Source organism: Mycteria americana, chromosome Z (genome assembly GCF_035582795.1).
Source record: "Mycteria americana isolate JAX WOST 10 ecotype Jacksonville Zoo and Gardens chromosome Z, USCA_MyAme_1.0, whole genome shotgun sequence".
Lineage (NCBI taxonomy): Eukaryota > Metazoa > Chordata > Aves > Ciconiiformes > Ciconiidae > Mycteria > Mycteria americana.
In genome coordinates this window covers 14699175-14712784 of record NC_134396.1, presented here as the reverse complement: position 1 = coordinate 14712784, position 13610 = coordinate 14699175, and the positions used below count along the sequence as shown (strand labels likewise).

The 13610-nt window shown below is 38.0% G+C and overlaps 1 protein-coding gene across 7 annotated transcripts in view; it reads left to right on the top strand.

The window, feature by feature from the left end:
- ERCC8 (ERCC excision repair 8, CSA ubiquitin ligase complex subunit) overlaps positions 1 to 12331 on the top strand; it is a 33639-nt gene extending 21308 nt beyond the window's left edge. For 3 of the 7 annotated variants that reach the window (XM_075526405.1, XM_075526404.1, XM_075526406.1), the window contains 3 exons: positions 4011 to 4208; positions 9239 to 9325; positions 11003 to 12331. In XM_075526405.1, the coding sequence (XP_075382520.1) occupies positions 4011 to 4208; positions 9239 to 9325; positions 11003 to 11068 (351 nt within the window). In that variant the 3' untranslated portion in view covers positions 11069 to 12331. The remainder of the gene's footprint in view (positions 1 to 4010; positions 4209 to 9238; positions 9326 to 11002) is intronic. The other 4 variants (XM_075526400.1, XM_075526402.1, XM_075526401.1 and 1 more) reach the window with 2 other exon arrangements.
- The last annotated feature ends 1279 nt before the right edge of the window (positions 12332 to 13610 follow it).

The window sequence follows — 13610 nt, the reverse complement described above, 5'->3', positions numbered from 1 at the left end:
AGGACTCCTTTTTTTTATACTTTTCTTACATAAATGCTCTTTGCTATGAAAGAGCATACTTTAAAATAGAGCAACAAGTAGTCTTCTTGCCTGGCTTGTGCTGACTGATGCTTATACTTGCCTCAAACCTTGGACTCAGGCAATTCATGTACTATGGATCAAGAACCTGACAAAGCAAGACATTTGTATTAGAATATTTACCTGCTAAACTTTACAAATCTGTTAGCTTATAGTCAAAGGATTTCACATGTAGGATTTTTTTTTTTTAACTATAGGCCATGAGGTTTAGGTAGGGAGCTTTAAAATTAACCCAGAGAGCTCTGATAACCTATAAGTGAATCTCTGTTTTTCAGCAGAAATTAAGATCATAGGTTGTAGGACAGTACTATTTGAAAACATAATATTTTATAGAATCATAGAATGCTTTGGATTGGAAGGAACCTTTACAGATCTAGTCCAACCCCCCATGCAATAAGCAGGGGCATCTTCAACTAGATCAGGTTGCTCAGAGCCCTGTCCAACCTGACCTTGAATCTTTCCAGGGATGGGGCCTCTACTGCCTCTCTGGGCAACCTGTTCCAGTGCCTCACCACCCTCACTGTAAAAAATTTCTTTCTTAAATCCAGTCTAAATCTGCCCTGCCTTAGTTTAAAACCATTGCTCTTGTCCTGTGACAACAGGCCTTGCTAAAAAGTCTATCCCCATCTTTCCTGTAGGCCCCCTTTAAGTACCAGAAGGCTGCTATAAGGTCTCCCTGGAGCCTTCTTTTCTCCAGGCTGAACAACCCCAACTCTCTCAGCCTGTCCTCATAGGAGAGGTGTTCCATCCCTCGCATCATTTTCCTGGCCCTCCCCTGGACCTGCTCCAACAGTTCCATGTCCTTTTTGTGCTGAAGACTCCAGAGCTGGACACAGTGCTCCAGGTGAGGTCTCAGCAGAGCAGAGTAGAGGGGTAGAATCACCTCCCTCGACCTGCTGGCCACAGTTCTTTTGATGCAACCCAGGATACAGTTGGCCTTCTGGGCTGCGAGCGCACATTGTCGGCTCATGTCCAGTTTTTCATCCATCGGTACCGCCAAGTCCTTTTTGCAGGGCTGCTCTCAATCCCTTCATCCCCCAGCCTGTATTGAAACCAAGGATTGCCCTGACCCAGGTGCAGGACCTTGCACTTGGCCTTGTGGAACCTCATGAGGTTCACACAGGCCCACTTCTCAAGCTTGTCCAGGTTCTTCTGGATGACATCCCATCCTTCTGGTGTGTCAGCTGCACCACTCAGCTTGGTGTCATCTGCAAACTTGCTGAGGGTGCACTGGATCTCGCTGTCAATGTCACTGACAATATTGAACAGCAGTGGTCCCAGTACAGATCCCTGAGGGACACCACTTGTCACTGATCTCCATCTGGACATTGAGCTGTTGACCGCTACCCTCTGGATGCTACCATTCAGCCAATTCCTTATCCACTGAATAGTCCACCCATCAAATCTGTATCTCTCCATTATGTATAATGCTATGTAGTATTAATGAATTTAAATTTAAAATACTGTTATTTTATTAGAAAAAGTGCTTCTTTTAAGTCATAAAATAATGTGTGAATTTCAGGTGTTCGTAGTGGACTTCTCCCTCTTAATGAAAAAAAATGTCAAATATATATGTTATTTGTCAAAATTGTAATGCTTTGTTTTAGTTAAGTTTGTTTAGAGATAAGCTATACTGTTCTCATATATTTCTGTATTTTCTCATGAATACACTTTTGATATCTGATAGGACCTAATTAGACTGATACATCCATCTGGAATATTTCCTAGCATGTTTGGAAACTTTCCACTTCCAACCTTTGGTGAGATGTTTATCTGTATAGGACTTGTCACAAGCTTGAAATGTACAGATGCTAATAAGCTATATTTCTTACACTGCTTCTATTGGCAAGGCTTCCTGCACACCTCACAAGCCAGGTCTCAGAAATGTAGCATTTGCTCCTATCCCAGCTGCCCTTACAGGGAACAGTATTGAATTTCTCAATGGTGATTTAGCTTTGGTTAGAAGATAGGCTTTTTTATCACTCTTAACTAGTCCGTAATAATTTAGCAAGTTATCCCTTATTAGCTTCTCCTTCCTGAGCCTCTTTCTTCTAATCCCTTTACTTTGTCCTTTATTTACGCCATCCTTCTTACCCATCACTTGTTTTCATACTGCCTATTCATCTCCTGCTGTCTCTTGGTAACTCATGAGGGAGACACACAGAATCTTTCCCTACATTGCAGATGTTTTTCTCATGTTCCTTCTTCCCCAAGCAAGGGATGACTTGCTGTGAGAAATCCTTAGAGCTAGTTCTTGCATTGTCTAGACTGATGCTTCTGTTCTTTGCCATCCTACTGGCATACACACTTCAGAAATGTAGTTTCTGCAACATCAGTCAACTCCGATTAAAAAAAAAAAAAAGGCACTTAGATGTAATGTGGCACTTCAGGACGTGTTTTAGTAGGCATGGAAGTGTTGGGTTGATGGTTGGACTAGATGATCTTAGAGGTCTTTTCCAACCTTACTGATTCTATGATTAGAGGGTAGAAGGTAGTGTAGATCAATTTTTCTTCAGTCTGTGGACTGAAGTCTTGCAGTATTGGGACCGGTGCTGTTTAATATCATCAGTGACATAGACAATGGGATTGAGTGCATCCTCAGCAAGTTTGCAGATGACACCAAGCTGAGTGGTGTGGTTGACATGCTTGAGAGATGGGATGCCACTCAGAGGGACCTGGACAAGCTCAGGAAGTGGGCCAGTGTGAACCAGAGGTTCAACAAGGCCACGTGCAAGGTCCTGCACCTGTGTTGGGGCAACCCCTGGTATCAATACAGGCTGGGGGATGAAGGGATTGAGAGCAGCCCTGCATAGAAGGACTTGGGGGTACAGATGGATGAAAGGCTGGACATGAGCCAACAATGTGCACTCACAACCCAGAAAGCCAACCATATCCTGGGCTGCATCAAAAGAAGTGTGGCCAGCAGGTCGAGGGAGGTGATTCTGCCCCTCTACTCCGCTCTGGTGAGACCCCACCTGGAGCACTGCGTCCAGCTCTGGAGTTCTCAGCACAGGAAAGACATGGACCTGTTGGAGCAGGTCCAGAGGAGGGCCACAAAAAAGATCAGGGGGATGGAACACCTCTCCTATGAGGAAAGGCTGAGAGAGTTGGGGTTGTTCAGCCTGGAGAAGAGAAGGCTGCACGGACACCTTACTGCGGCCTTTCAGTCCTTAAAGGGGGCTTATAAGAAAGATGGGGACAGACTTTTTAGTAGGGCCTGTAGTGATAGGACAAGGGGTAATGGTTTTAAACTGAAAGAGAGTAGATTCAGACTAGAGAGAAGGAAGAGATTTTTTACAGTGAGGGTGGTGAGGCACTGGAACAGGTTGCCCAGAGAGGCTGTAGATGCCCCATCCCTGGAAGCATTCAAGGTCAGGTTGCTCAGAGCCCCCCTCCAACCTGATCTAGTTGAAGATGTCCCTGCTCATTGCAGGGGGGTTGGACTAGATGACCTTTAAAGGTCCCTTCCAACCCAAGCTGTTCTATGATTTATAACTGTATACTGTCATGCATAAGGAGTTCCTTTAATAGTTTCAATATCTGAGAGAAAATTACTATGTTGGATCACGTAGGGAAATGTTTAAGGTGGTAATTCCTGAGCCAGTTTGTAATTTCAGTGATTGTTTAGGTGCTCAGTGTAGATCTGGCATGCAACAGCTTGTGCAAATTCTATGTGTGGAACTACTGATTTTTAGCCATATCTTTCTTTCCCTTTCTGAAAGTTGATATTAAGGAGAGTGAACTTTAATGAACAGAAAAATTATTCTCTTGATAGACATCTGTAATTGGACCTCTCAAGAGTTGTATTAACAATGGGAAGCTTACCATTAATTTTATCGGGTATTAAAGAAGAAATGAAATTGACCTTTTCATGTAAAGTTATTTCCTGTAGATGTAGTTAATAGCTAACTGCATAATCCTTCATTTTACAGGTGAATTATGGGAAAGTCTATAATGAAAGTAGAAAAGGACTCAAATTCACCATCTCTTGTGGCTGTAATCCAGAGTTTGCCTTTGTACCATATGGTAGTACCATTGCTGTTTATACAATTTTCACAGGAGAACTGATAACTATGCTTAGAGGACATTATAGTACTGTCGACTGCTGTGTATTTCAACCTAATTTTCAGGTAAGTAAAGTACAAACAATATTCCAGAAAACCTGGAATATTTATGGAGATTGTCAAACCATTTGCACAAAAAGTGTTAACTTTTCAGGCATGTGCTTTAATCAAAGATCTTGACATAAGAGGGAGTTGTGTGGCCTGTGTGTCATGCAAGAAAAGTTTGGTCAAGTTTTTGGGACGCCCTGTTCTATATTGGGTTCCTTCCACTATTCATTTCATCTCACATAGGTAACTTTTCAATATACCTATAGTAATTTTTTGGCTTATATTGTCATTAATAAATCATGTAAGAAAGAATGTGAAGTACATTTAGGTGAAGTGCATTAGTGTTGCTATCAGTACTGAGAAACCTCTCAAGTGCTTTGCTAAGGTGATCTTGCTCAAATGCCTGTAGTTATACCAATCACTGTATCTATGAACAGTTTGAATGAAGTGTTGAGAACATGATGAGCTTCTTAAATTAATTTGAGAACATTTCACCTAAGAAATATCATAGCATTACAGGGACTCATGGTGCTGACAGCCTTTTTTTCTTTTCCTCTGCCTTTTTTTTCTTTTCGTCTCCCCCTATGGTATATTTTTCTCTTGTAATAAAAGACTTAAGGATAACAAAGCTTCATTTGTTATGGCATGCATTACAACAGATTGTTCATATGCCTGGTGGTGTGGCAAAAGCAGAGTGGATTTTAGTATGGATTTTAAGGCTGTTACATCATTGCTCTCAGATGTCGAGAGTTGTACTTCATGTCCCAGCTTCTCCTTTCTCATCTTTTGTTTCTGAAATATCAGGCAGAAATATTTGAGGCAGAAAGGACATGTGGATACCTTTTCATGACCTCTCATACAGTACATCATAGAAGTTAATCTGGTAGCTCTTGATTTGAGTCCAGTAACTTTGACTGAAACAATGTTTCCCAATCACTGAGATGAACTTCACTGAAAGTTTTGGACACGGTACAGATGAGGCAGTGGAGCCTAAGCCTTGCTAGATCTGTAAAGCAATTCTGGCATGAATAGGCAGTGAGGTACTAGATCCACTGAAAGGTGGAATATTCACATTATAGCTAAGGCACATCTTTTCTGGACTGTTCTTCACGAGCTTAAAAAGCCCTTTCTGTTTTTAAGGATAGTTTCCCAACAAAAATGCTAGTGTGTTTATATTAAGAAATCTTTGGTGTTCTTTTTGATGAGATGAAGAGGTGAGGCTCACTAAATCTCGCTGTAAATCACATTTTCCAGCCCTGGAAATGCGTATCTCTTTATAGTGTCTCTATCTTGGCTTTTAAGATCCTTAGAAAAGGATCACTTGTGTGTTAGCACGCACACAAGAACTGCCTCAGTCACTATAGCTATAGGTTTATGTTGGCAACAACTTCATTTGTCTGTCCGTTGTGACTCCTGATTCTCTTTCAGAATCACCCTTTTCCTGAGTTCAGTTCTATATCCTAGAAGTGTCGCTGGATTTTCTTTTTCTTTAAATGCTCTGCTTTTAGTTGTATTAAATTGTTGCTCTGATGGAATAACATTACTATAGTCAGTGTGTCAACACCAAAGGTAGTGGTGATGTTATTTTGACTGTTTGTGTTCAGACCTATACTTTTGGAAAAGCTCATTCGGTCTTGAGACAATTAAGTACATTCATCAGTCTTCATATATTTCCAACAGAAATGATGATTTCCCAGTTAAGACTCGTTTTCCGAGAATGCAGTTGTTTGTAAAATTTATAGTTACCTGTTTTATTTTACTCTTGCAAGCAGTATTAAATCAATATGTTACAAAGTTTTTCACAGCTGTGCATTTCTATTTTCAGTTACTCATTGTAAATAAAAATCAGGTTTGATTGACCAAACCTGCTTTGTTGCAGACTGTGTTGACTGATGTTGTTTATATTCCTATATCTTAACACTACAGAAACTGAATCATTTAATCACCTTTTCCATTGTCTTGTTTCGGATTAAAGAAATGTCAGTTAGTTCATTTGTATCTGTATCATTCCTCTTTTCTCTCTTTTCTCTTTTCTCTGAATGGCATATTAGCTCACTTTCAGCTTTGTAGTATTTCAATATGTATTAAAACATAATTAACTTAAGCAAGCCAGAAGTTTTCTTAGACAACTCTTCTAAGTGTCTCTGATATGTTATACATCTACCGGTGACATGTGTAGCAGATGGCTTTCTAACATTTTTCTTACATATTAGCACATTTGAAATCAGTACACTATCTTCATATGAAACAAGGTCTACATCTTTTCTGCATAGTTTCTACCATTTCCATGTAGTAGTGAGTTTCTGTCATTGTTAAGAGTTTTCATATTAATAGTCTTCTAAACGTTTTCTGCTGTCTTTAACCCTGCTGAGTGTTTTTTGTCGTACTCACCCCTAAATCTGGTCCTTAGATTTTCTTACTATTTTTTTCTGTGTTCAGCACTTCTGATTGATAATGGTTGCTGCCAGTCCCTCACATTCTTTCTGTTCATTAACTGTATTTTAATCACTGCCTTTGTTTCACCTCATAACTGGAATAGGCTCTAAAAGGAATTTTTAACTTTGCACCAATTATGTGTTTGAGGTGAGACATGTCTTCTGTTTGCTCAGAACCATATCATCAAATATGATCACTGATACCCAAGCAACTACCTATTTGCAGTCCAATGATACTAGTCTTTATCTGTTCTTACAAGGTCCAAATTAATTAGCAGGTTTGTGTGGAATACCTTTTGTGTTTGAGATATTGTGTGGAGCTGCCTCCACAGAGCGGTGTCAGATTTAGTTCATGTGTGTATATATGCCTTTTGAGATCCTGGGAATATAGCCATAAAATCCCCTATATTATTGTTGGCCTAAATTGTTCTTACACAAATATCTCTGTAAATTTAATAAGATGTTAGTCCGCTTGAGTAATAAGAACTGCAGAATTTGGCCCTTTAATAAAAGCCATTAATTTAATAGGCAGTCGGTAATTTCAAGGGTGGTGTGTAAGAGGAAATCTTCATTGTGCAATCTCTTAGATGATATTTACTATTAAATCTAATATGCTAGATAACATTGTGCCATATTAGCTGCTTAAAATAATTCAAGTAAACAAACAAGACCTACGTTTCCCTTTCAGAAAAAGAAATGGAGTAAAGCACCATGCACGAATAACATGTCATAAAATATTAGGTATGCATCAGGAAAAAAATTTGCTTCAAATTATAGCTACTTCTATTGTTCAAGAAATGCCAGTGACATCTGCAAATGTATTTGGCAGGCCATTGGTAGGCTAATATGTAAAGATAACTGAAAGTTAAATTAGGTTTTATTTGCAATCTTTCCTCAGAGTCTTAAAGCATAATATTTCCATATACTGTACCATAAACATGCATGGAACTCACTGGCTCTTCTTTTGACTGACTTAAGGTGTGAGTCACCATTTCAGGTTGTAATAATTAATTGTAAGTATTACTCAGTTCAGTGGGTATTAACTGAAGATCTTGCAATGCCAGGATCAGAAAGTGAGACAAGTGGTAATAAAGATGTAAGTATGTTGATGTTACTATAACATTGCTCACAAGGAGAGATTTTTGGCGTGGGAAGAGGTTTTAAAGTTCTAGTGATATTCTGTATTGTGTCAAAGACAGAAGGCCTGAGTAGAGTACTGCTGACAGGATAAAGTGGGATTTGACCTATACCTTGGTGTAACTTTGACCCGTCTTCTTTTAAGCAAAATAAATAGGATGTTTCTCTCTCAAGAAATTATAAACTCTAATCTTGTATGTGTTTTATGCATTAGTAACTTCATGCATGGGACTAGTTTTACAAAAGTGAGTATGTCAGGTCTCTTGAATAAGATTACCCACGTAAATGGGTAACATAGGAATTAAGCATCAAGTTCCTGCACCGTCAGCATAATTCATGCAGTTCTAGAATTAAATCTAGCTAATATAGCAGACTTTCTGTGAAGACAGAACTGTAATAATTTATTGAACTTAGGTTGAATCAACGTATGAATAATGTGCACATCTGCACAGACTTGCTAGTTTAAGTGTAAAAGCCAACAGGCTTAAAGCAAGGCTTTCATAGTGTCAGGCTGAATACAGAAAATACTTTGTATGTTTCACTCAGACAGTTTAAATGCACAGCAATACTCAAGTGTTGTCAGACATGGCATATAATACACAGGAGTATGATTCAGGATTGAAGGCATATGAGAATATCTTCATGTGTTTTCATTTAAGTAGCACTTTGGAAAATAGAAGCATTATTAGTGCAAAATTTACTGCAAAGATGGTGCAGTATTTCTTGTTAGCAAAATTTCCTCAGTTTAAAGTGACAGAGAAGTCTACATTTCCTTTAATAGAGAACTAAGAAAACTAAGCTATATTTAACTGTTAGCTGTTTGGTGTAGAGACTGTTTGCTTCATGTGTTTGCAGGGTGCCTTGCACAATGGGATCTCAGTCCTTAGTCATTACCGTAATAGAGTTATTTATATTAAAAATAATGAATTGGTCTTTCTGATATCTGCCTTCCCAACAGGATACAGGCTTGTTTGTTCTTTTCCTTCCCTAGGCATACTGAAACTACGTTTACTTAATACTTCTTTGTTCTGTACTTATGCACTCTTCTAACATGTATTACTAGATGCTTTTGAGTTGATTTAATATTTTTTAATTATAATAAAAACTTTTCCTTTTTTTTTCCCCCTTACATCTCCATTGAACATAAATCATTTCTTAAGCTTCCTAACTGTTAAAATAGGTGTCTTTTCAGGAGGCATGAGAGAGGGAAGAAGAAAGGTGCATTTAAGCAATAAAGTTCATTTAAATGTGGGTAGTGCTGTTTTGGTGAGAAATCTGGGAAAAATATAAAAACTTATTCATTTGGTTTTGACATATCATTTAAAATACTGTTTGTCAAGATTATAGTACAAATAAGAAATCATATCTTTGTCTTTATTTTTAAATAAATATTTATACACTTTTTTCCCTGACATTATATCTATGTCACTGTCCAGTAAATTTGTGTAAAAGTAATTTTTGCTTGCTTTCTTAAAGGAACTTTATAGTGGTAGCAACGATTGCAATATCCTTGCATGGATACCAGCTCTTCGAGACCCAGATCCTGATGACATTTCTGAAAAGGTAATGAATTTGTGAGTTTGAACTCTACTTTTTATGGCTGTTACACTTGGGGGGCTGGTGTGGAACTTAAATATGAAGTATGTGTTTCACCATCAAAATTTTTAACCCTTCCTAATTAAGAGGAGAATCACCTGTTGTTTCTGTGCAGTCTTTTAATGTGGGGTTTCGAGAAGACGTTTTCTTTCATAATCTAGTAAAATCTTTTGCAGACTTCTAGCTTCTAACTTAATTATAAGTAGTACTTGTCATTTGGCTATCAGTCTTCCAACTTCTACTTTAGTTCCCTTAATTTCTGTACTGTTTTCTGTAGTTTATGCTATTTTGGAATTGGAGAGGTGCCAAAGATTGTACTTTAAATTGTTTAAGAATATACTGTATATTAAACAGTAAGATTAGGGATGCCACACATACCCAAGTATTTTTGATGCAGAAATATAATAAAGAAGATTCTAAACAAGCTTATTTTAGTGTCTGAGGCAAGACATTCAGGCTGTTACAGGGAAGATCATATGTAATACTGTTTCCAAGAGAGTACTTTCTCTCTGTTAGTATTAGAGCTGGGCAACAAAAATTTCAGTGAACAGTTTGAATGGGAAACTGTACTAATGTTAAAAAATCAGGATATATTAATATTTTGGCTCATAGCATACAAAAAATTCCACTTTTTAAAATTTCTGAAATGTTCCATTCTTGGATGGGGAAATGATAAGAAGCATAAAATTTTTGTAACATTTGCCTTGCTTTGTAAGACAACTTATTTCAAAACTATCCTACACTTAAGCAAAGAAGAAAAAAGTAGTTTCAAAGGTTAGATACCCTAAACTAAAGATGTATTCAGTTGACCTGAAATAAAAAATTTTGCTGTATCTGAGAATTTTGATGTGTGAATTGTTTTTTCTTAGTCTGAAAAACAAAAACAAACCCATAGCAACAAGATTATTTACCCAGCTCTGATTAGAACTGCCCCTTTAAATTTGACATGGTGGAGGTATGTAATTTGTGCCATTGTTTTGGAATTTGTTAAGCTACAGCTGCTGTTTGCAAATGTTGTAGATGAGCACTGCCTCTGAAAGAAGCAGTTCGCTGTCCACAGGCCACTAGTTCCTGCTCCCTCTCATGTGCTAGAACAGCCATTTGAGTGCCTGTATGACCAGAATCTGAACCCAGGATAGAAGTAAACAAGAAAAAAATTTTACCCTGAGTCAAAACTGTGATTCAGTGCACTGCGTAGCTGCACAAACCCTTTAGCTTGATCCTAGGGGGGCTGAGGTGAGAACTAGTCGTTGCATGTGGTTAGAGGCCAGGACTACTTCTTGAGATAGTGGTGCTCAGTTACACTGGGCCAGGAAAATTATAACTTAAACCCAGTGACTCAAAACAAACACAGTAATATCTATATGTTATATTTTGTACCAGACATTTGTAAAACTTCCAGTCAGTGCTCCAGATGTTTTTTTGTTGAAATTGGAATTGAATAGAGTACTACTTTTCATAATTTATCCTGTCTGTAATCAGCAGAATGGCCAAAGAAGTGGTTAAAAAAAAAATCCGGTACCCGTGAGAGACACAATAGTTTATCTACATATAGTAATTTAAGAAATGCCCGCAGCATTGCCCTTATTTGATTTTAGTATTTTTAATTAAGCAAAGCACTGACAGAATTTTTATTTTCTTTAGTCTCTGCCTCGACACCATTTCAATCCAGCATGTGAAGATGCATGGAGCAGTGATGATGAAGGCTGAATTTCAATTATGTGCTGATATAAAAATGACATTCAGGCACTGCGTTCACGGACTTTATCTACAGAATTGGATATTGTCAGACTTCTTATGACTGGATTTTTGGTACAATTCTGTTAGAACAAGGTGTTTCATAAATAAGTTTCCACTGTTCTCTGTGTTCTTTCTTCACTGTTAGTTAAATGTAAAGGATTACTTTTTCATACTTACTGACTTTTATACTTACCCTTATGCATTGGTGTACTTTATTCAGTGTTGAACAGCTGATAAAGGAAAAATAAAAGCACTTGGGACCAGTTAATATTGCATTTTTTCTTGTATCACTAATACATAAGGAGACAATCCCTATGTTTCCAAGAGACATGATACAGAGGATTTTGCCTGAAGGAGGACTAGCTCAGGGATACTTCCAGCTTATTTTTATCAATGTTTAGATGGAGCAGACTGCATCCATTTTCAAGTGCTTATGTGCTGTGGGAGCCAACAGGATTTTGTGCCTGTTCTTCTGCATTTTCAGTTTTGCTTAAGTTTCTCCATAAATGCAGTCTTCAGTTCAGAAAGTGGTATAGCTGGGATCATCTATTCAAGTATTTATATGGTGACCCCATCAATTAGTATCTGAATCTGTCCCAGAAAGTTAAGAATAGAAACTAGTTTAGAGGTTTTGTTGCTCCTGTTAGCAAGGTTTTAAGATCAGTCTTCTATGAATCTCTCACTTCCCTAGCCAGCATGAAGAATTCCTGGACAGAAACAGGCTTGAGGAACAGTACAAAACAGAGAGTGGATCACATGTCAAGTTAGAAATATCAAATGTAGTCCTTCAAAACTGCTTTCATCTGAATTTGTGGTCCTAATGCCTGCTCTCCTTTGAAAGGGAGGAGCTCCGTGGAGTTATTGTCTCATCTCAATCACTAGTTTGTGCTTCAGTTATAGTGTAGTCAGTAATCTGAGAGCTGAGTTAGAGGTTCCCACCAGATGTAGATGCAGCTCTATAGAGGAAAAATTCCTTCCAAAACAGAGATATATTAGGACCACAAATTCAGACGAAAGGAGAAAATATTGTACAAATAAATGAACAATAATAATTTAATCTCTGTATAGTGTTTATTATTTCTATGATCAGTAGGCATTTTAGAATTAATTCACTGTGCTTCTGTATTTTGATATCTATACAAGAGGTAGGCTGTCAGTTTCTATATCAATCTGAAGTCTAGCATTGTAAAATGATACCAAGTGAGGAGTGGGCATATCAAGGGAACGTTGTAATTAAACAAGCTTCATATGTAGTGCATATTTGCTGGGAGATACCCAAAATTTAAGTTGCACTATTAAGCTGCAGGGCAGAAGACTTATAGAAGTTTCGGCTAAATTAAGGACCAGCCTGACACTGTCACTTTACAGGAATAGAGAAGAGAATTTTTTATTTTTTCAAATGATAGTTTTCATTACCAACGGTGACTGTTCCCTCCAGAATTGGAAAAAGTGGGGAACAAATTTGAAGAAAGATTTTGGTTTTTTGTCTTGAAGGGGATGACTTTTTTGAGTGTTATAACTGTACATATCATTTGTATATGCCAACTGCAGTGCATGTATTTGGTATTTGAATTTCTAAAAATATGCTCAGTAAATCATAGAGCTAGTTATCAAAGAATAAATGCATTATTTTTTTTCAATCAGTTTTTAGTTATCTGTAATGTGACTGTAAATAGTGTTGATTTTAAAACAAGCAAACAAAATCCACACCAAGAAGTCCACCACGGTGGACTGGGAATGGTATATAAAATGGGAGAGGTAGAAAAATTACATTTATTAAAAAAGGTGAGAAATCATAAAAATTAAACCCATAAATAAGAATGTTGTATTAATTTTCCTGGTTTTTGGAATGGCCTTTCTCAAATTAGTTCCTTTTCCTGGCCTTTCTCAAATGAGTTCCTTTTCCTGTGCTTTGAGTATGCAGTTATGGAGAGTGGAAGGGACCACTGGAGATAATCTAGTCCAACCTCACTGCTTAAAACACGGTCACCTAAAGCACCGTGTTTTAAGCAGTGAGGTTGGACTAGATTATCTCCAGTGGTCCCTTCCACTCTCCATAACTGCATACTCAAAGCAGTTATTGGCTAGTTAAAGGCTTATGGTTTATGGTTGGCTTATGGTTTAAAGCAGGCTTATGGTTGCTCAGGCTTATATCCTAATCGGCTTTGAGTATCTCTACAACCTGCAAACCTGTACCAGTGTTTAATCATTCTTAGAGTAGAAGTTTCTTCTTAGGTTTAAATGGAGTTTTCTGTATTTCAATTTGCACCCATTGTGTCTTGCCTCATTGCTGGATACCACTGAGAAGAGCCTGACTTCACTCTTCTTTATTCCTCCTTTCCCTGGCTCCATCAGGTATTTCTACACATTGGTGAGATCCCCCTGAGCTTTTTCTTCTCCAGGCAGAACAGTCCCAGCTCTTTCAGCCTCTCCTCCTAGGAAGGATCATCTCCCTCAACCTGCTGACAGCGCTCTTCCTAATGCAACCCAGGATGCTGTTGGCCTTCTTTGC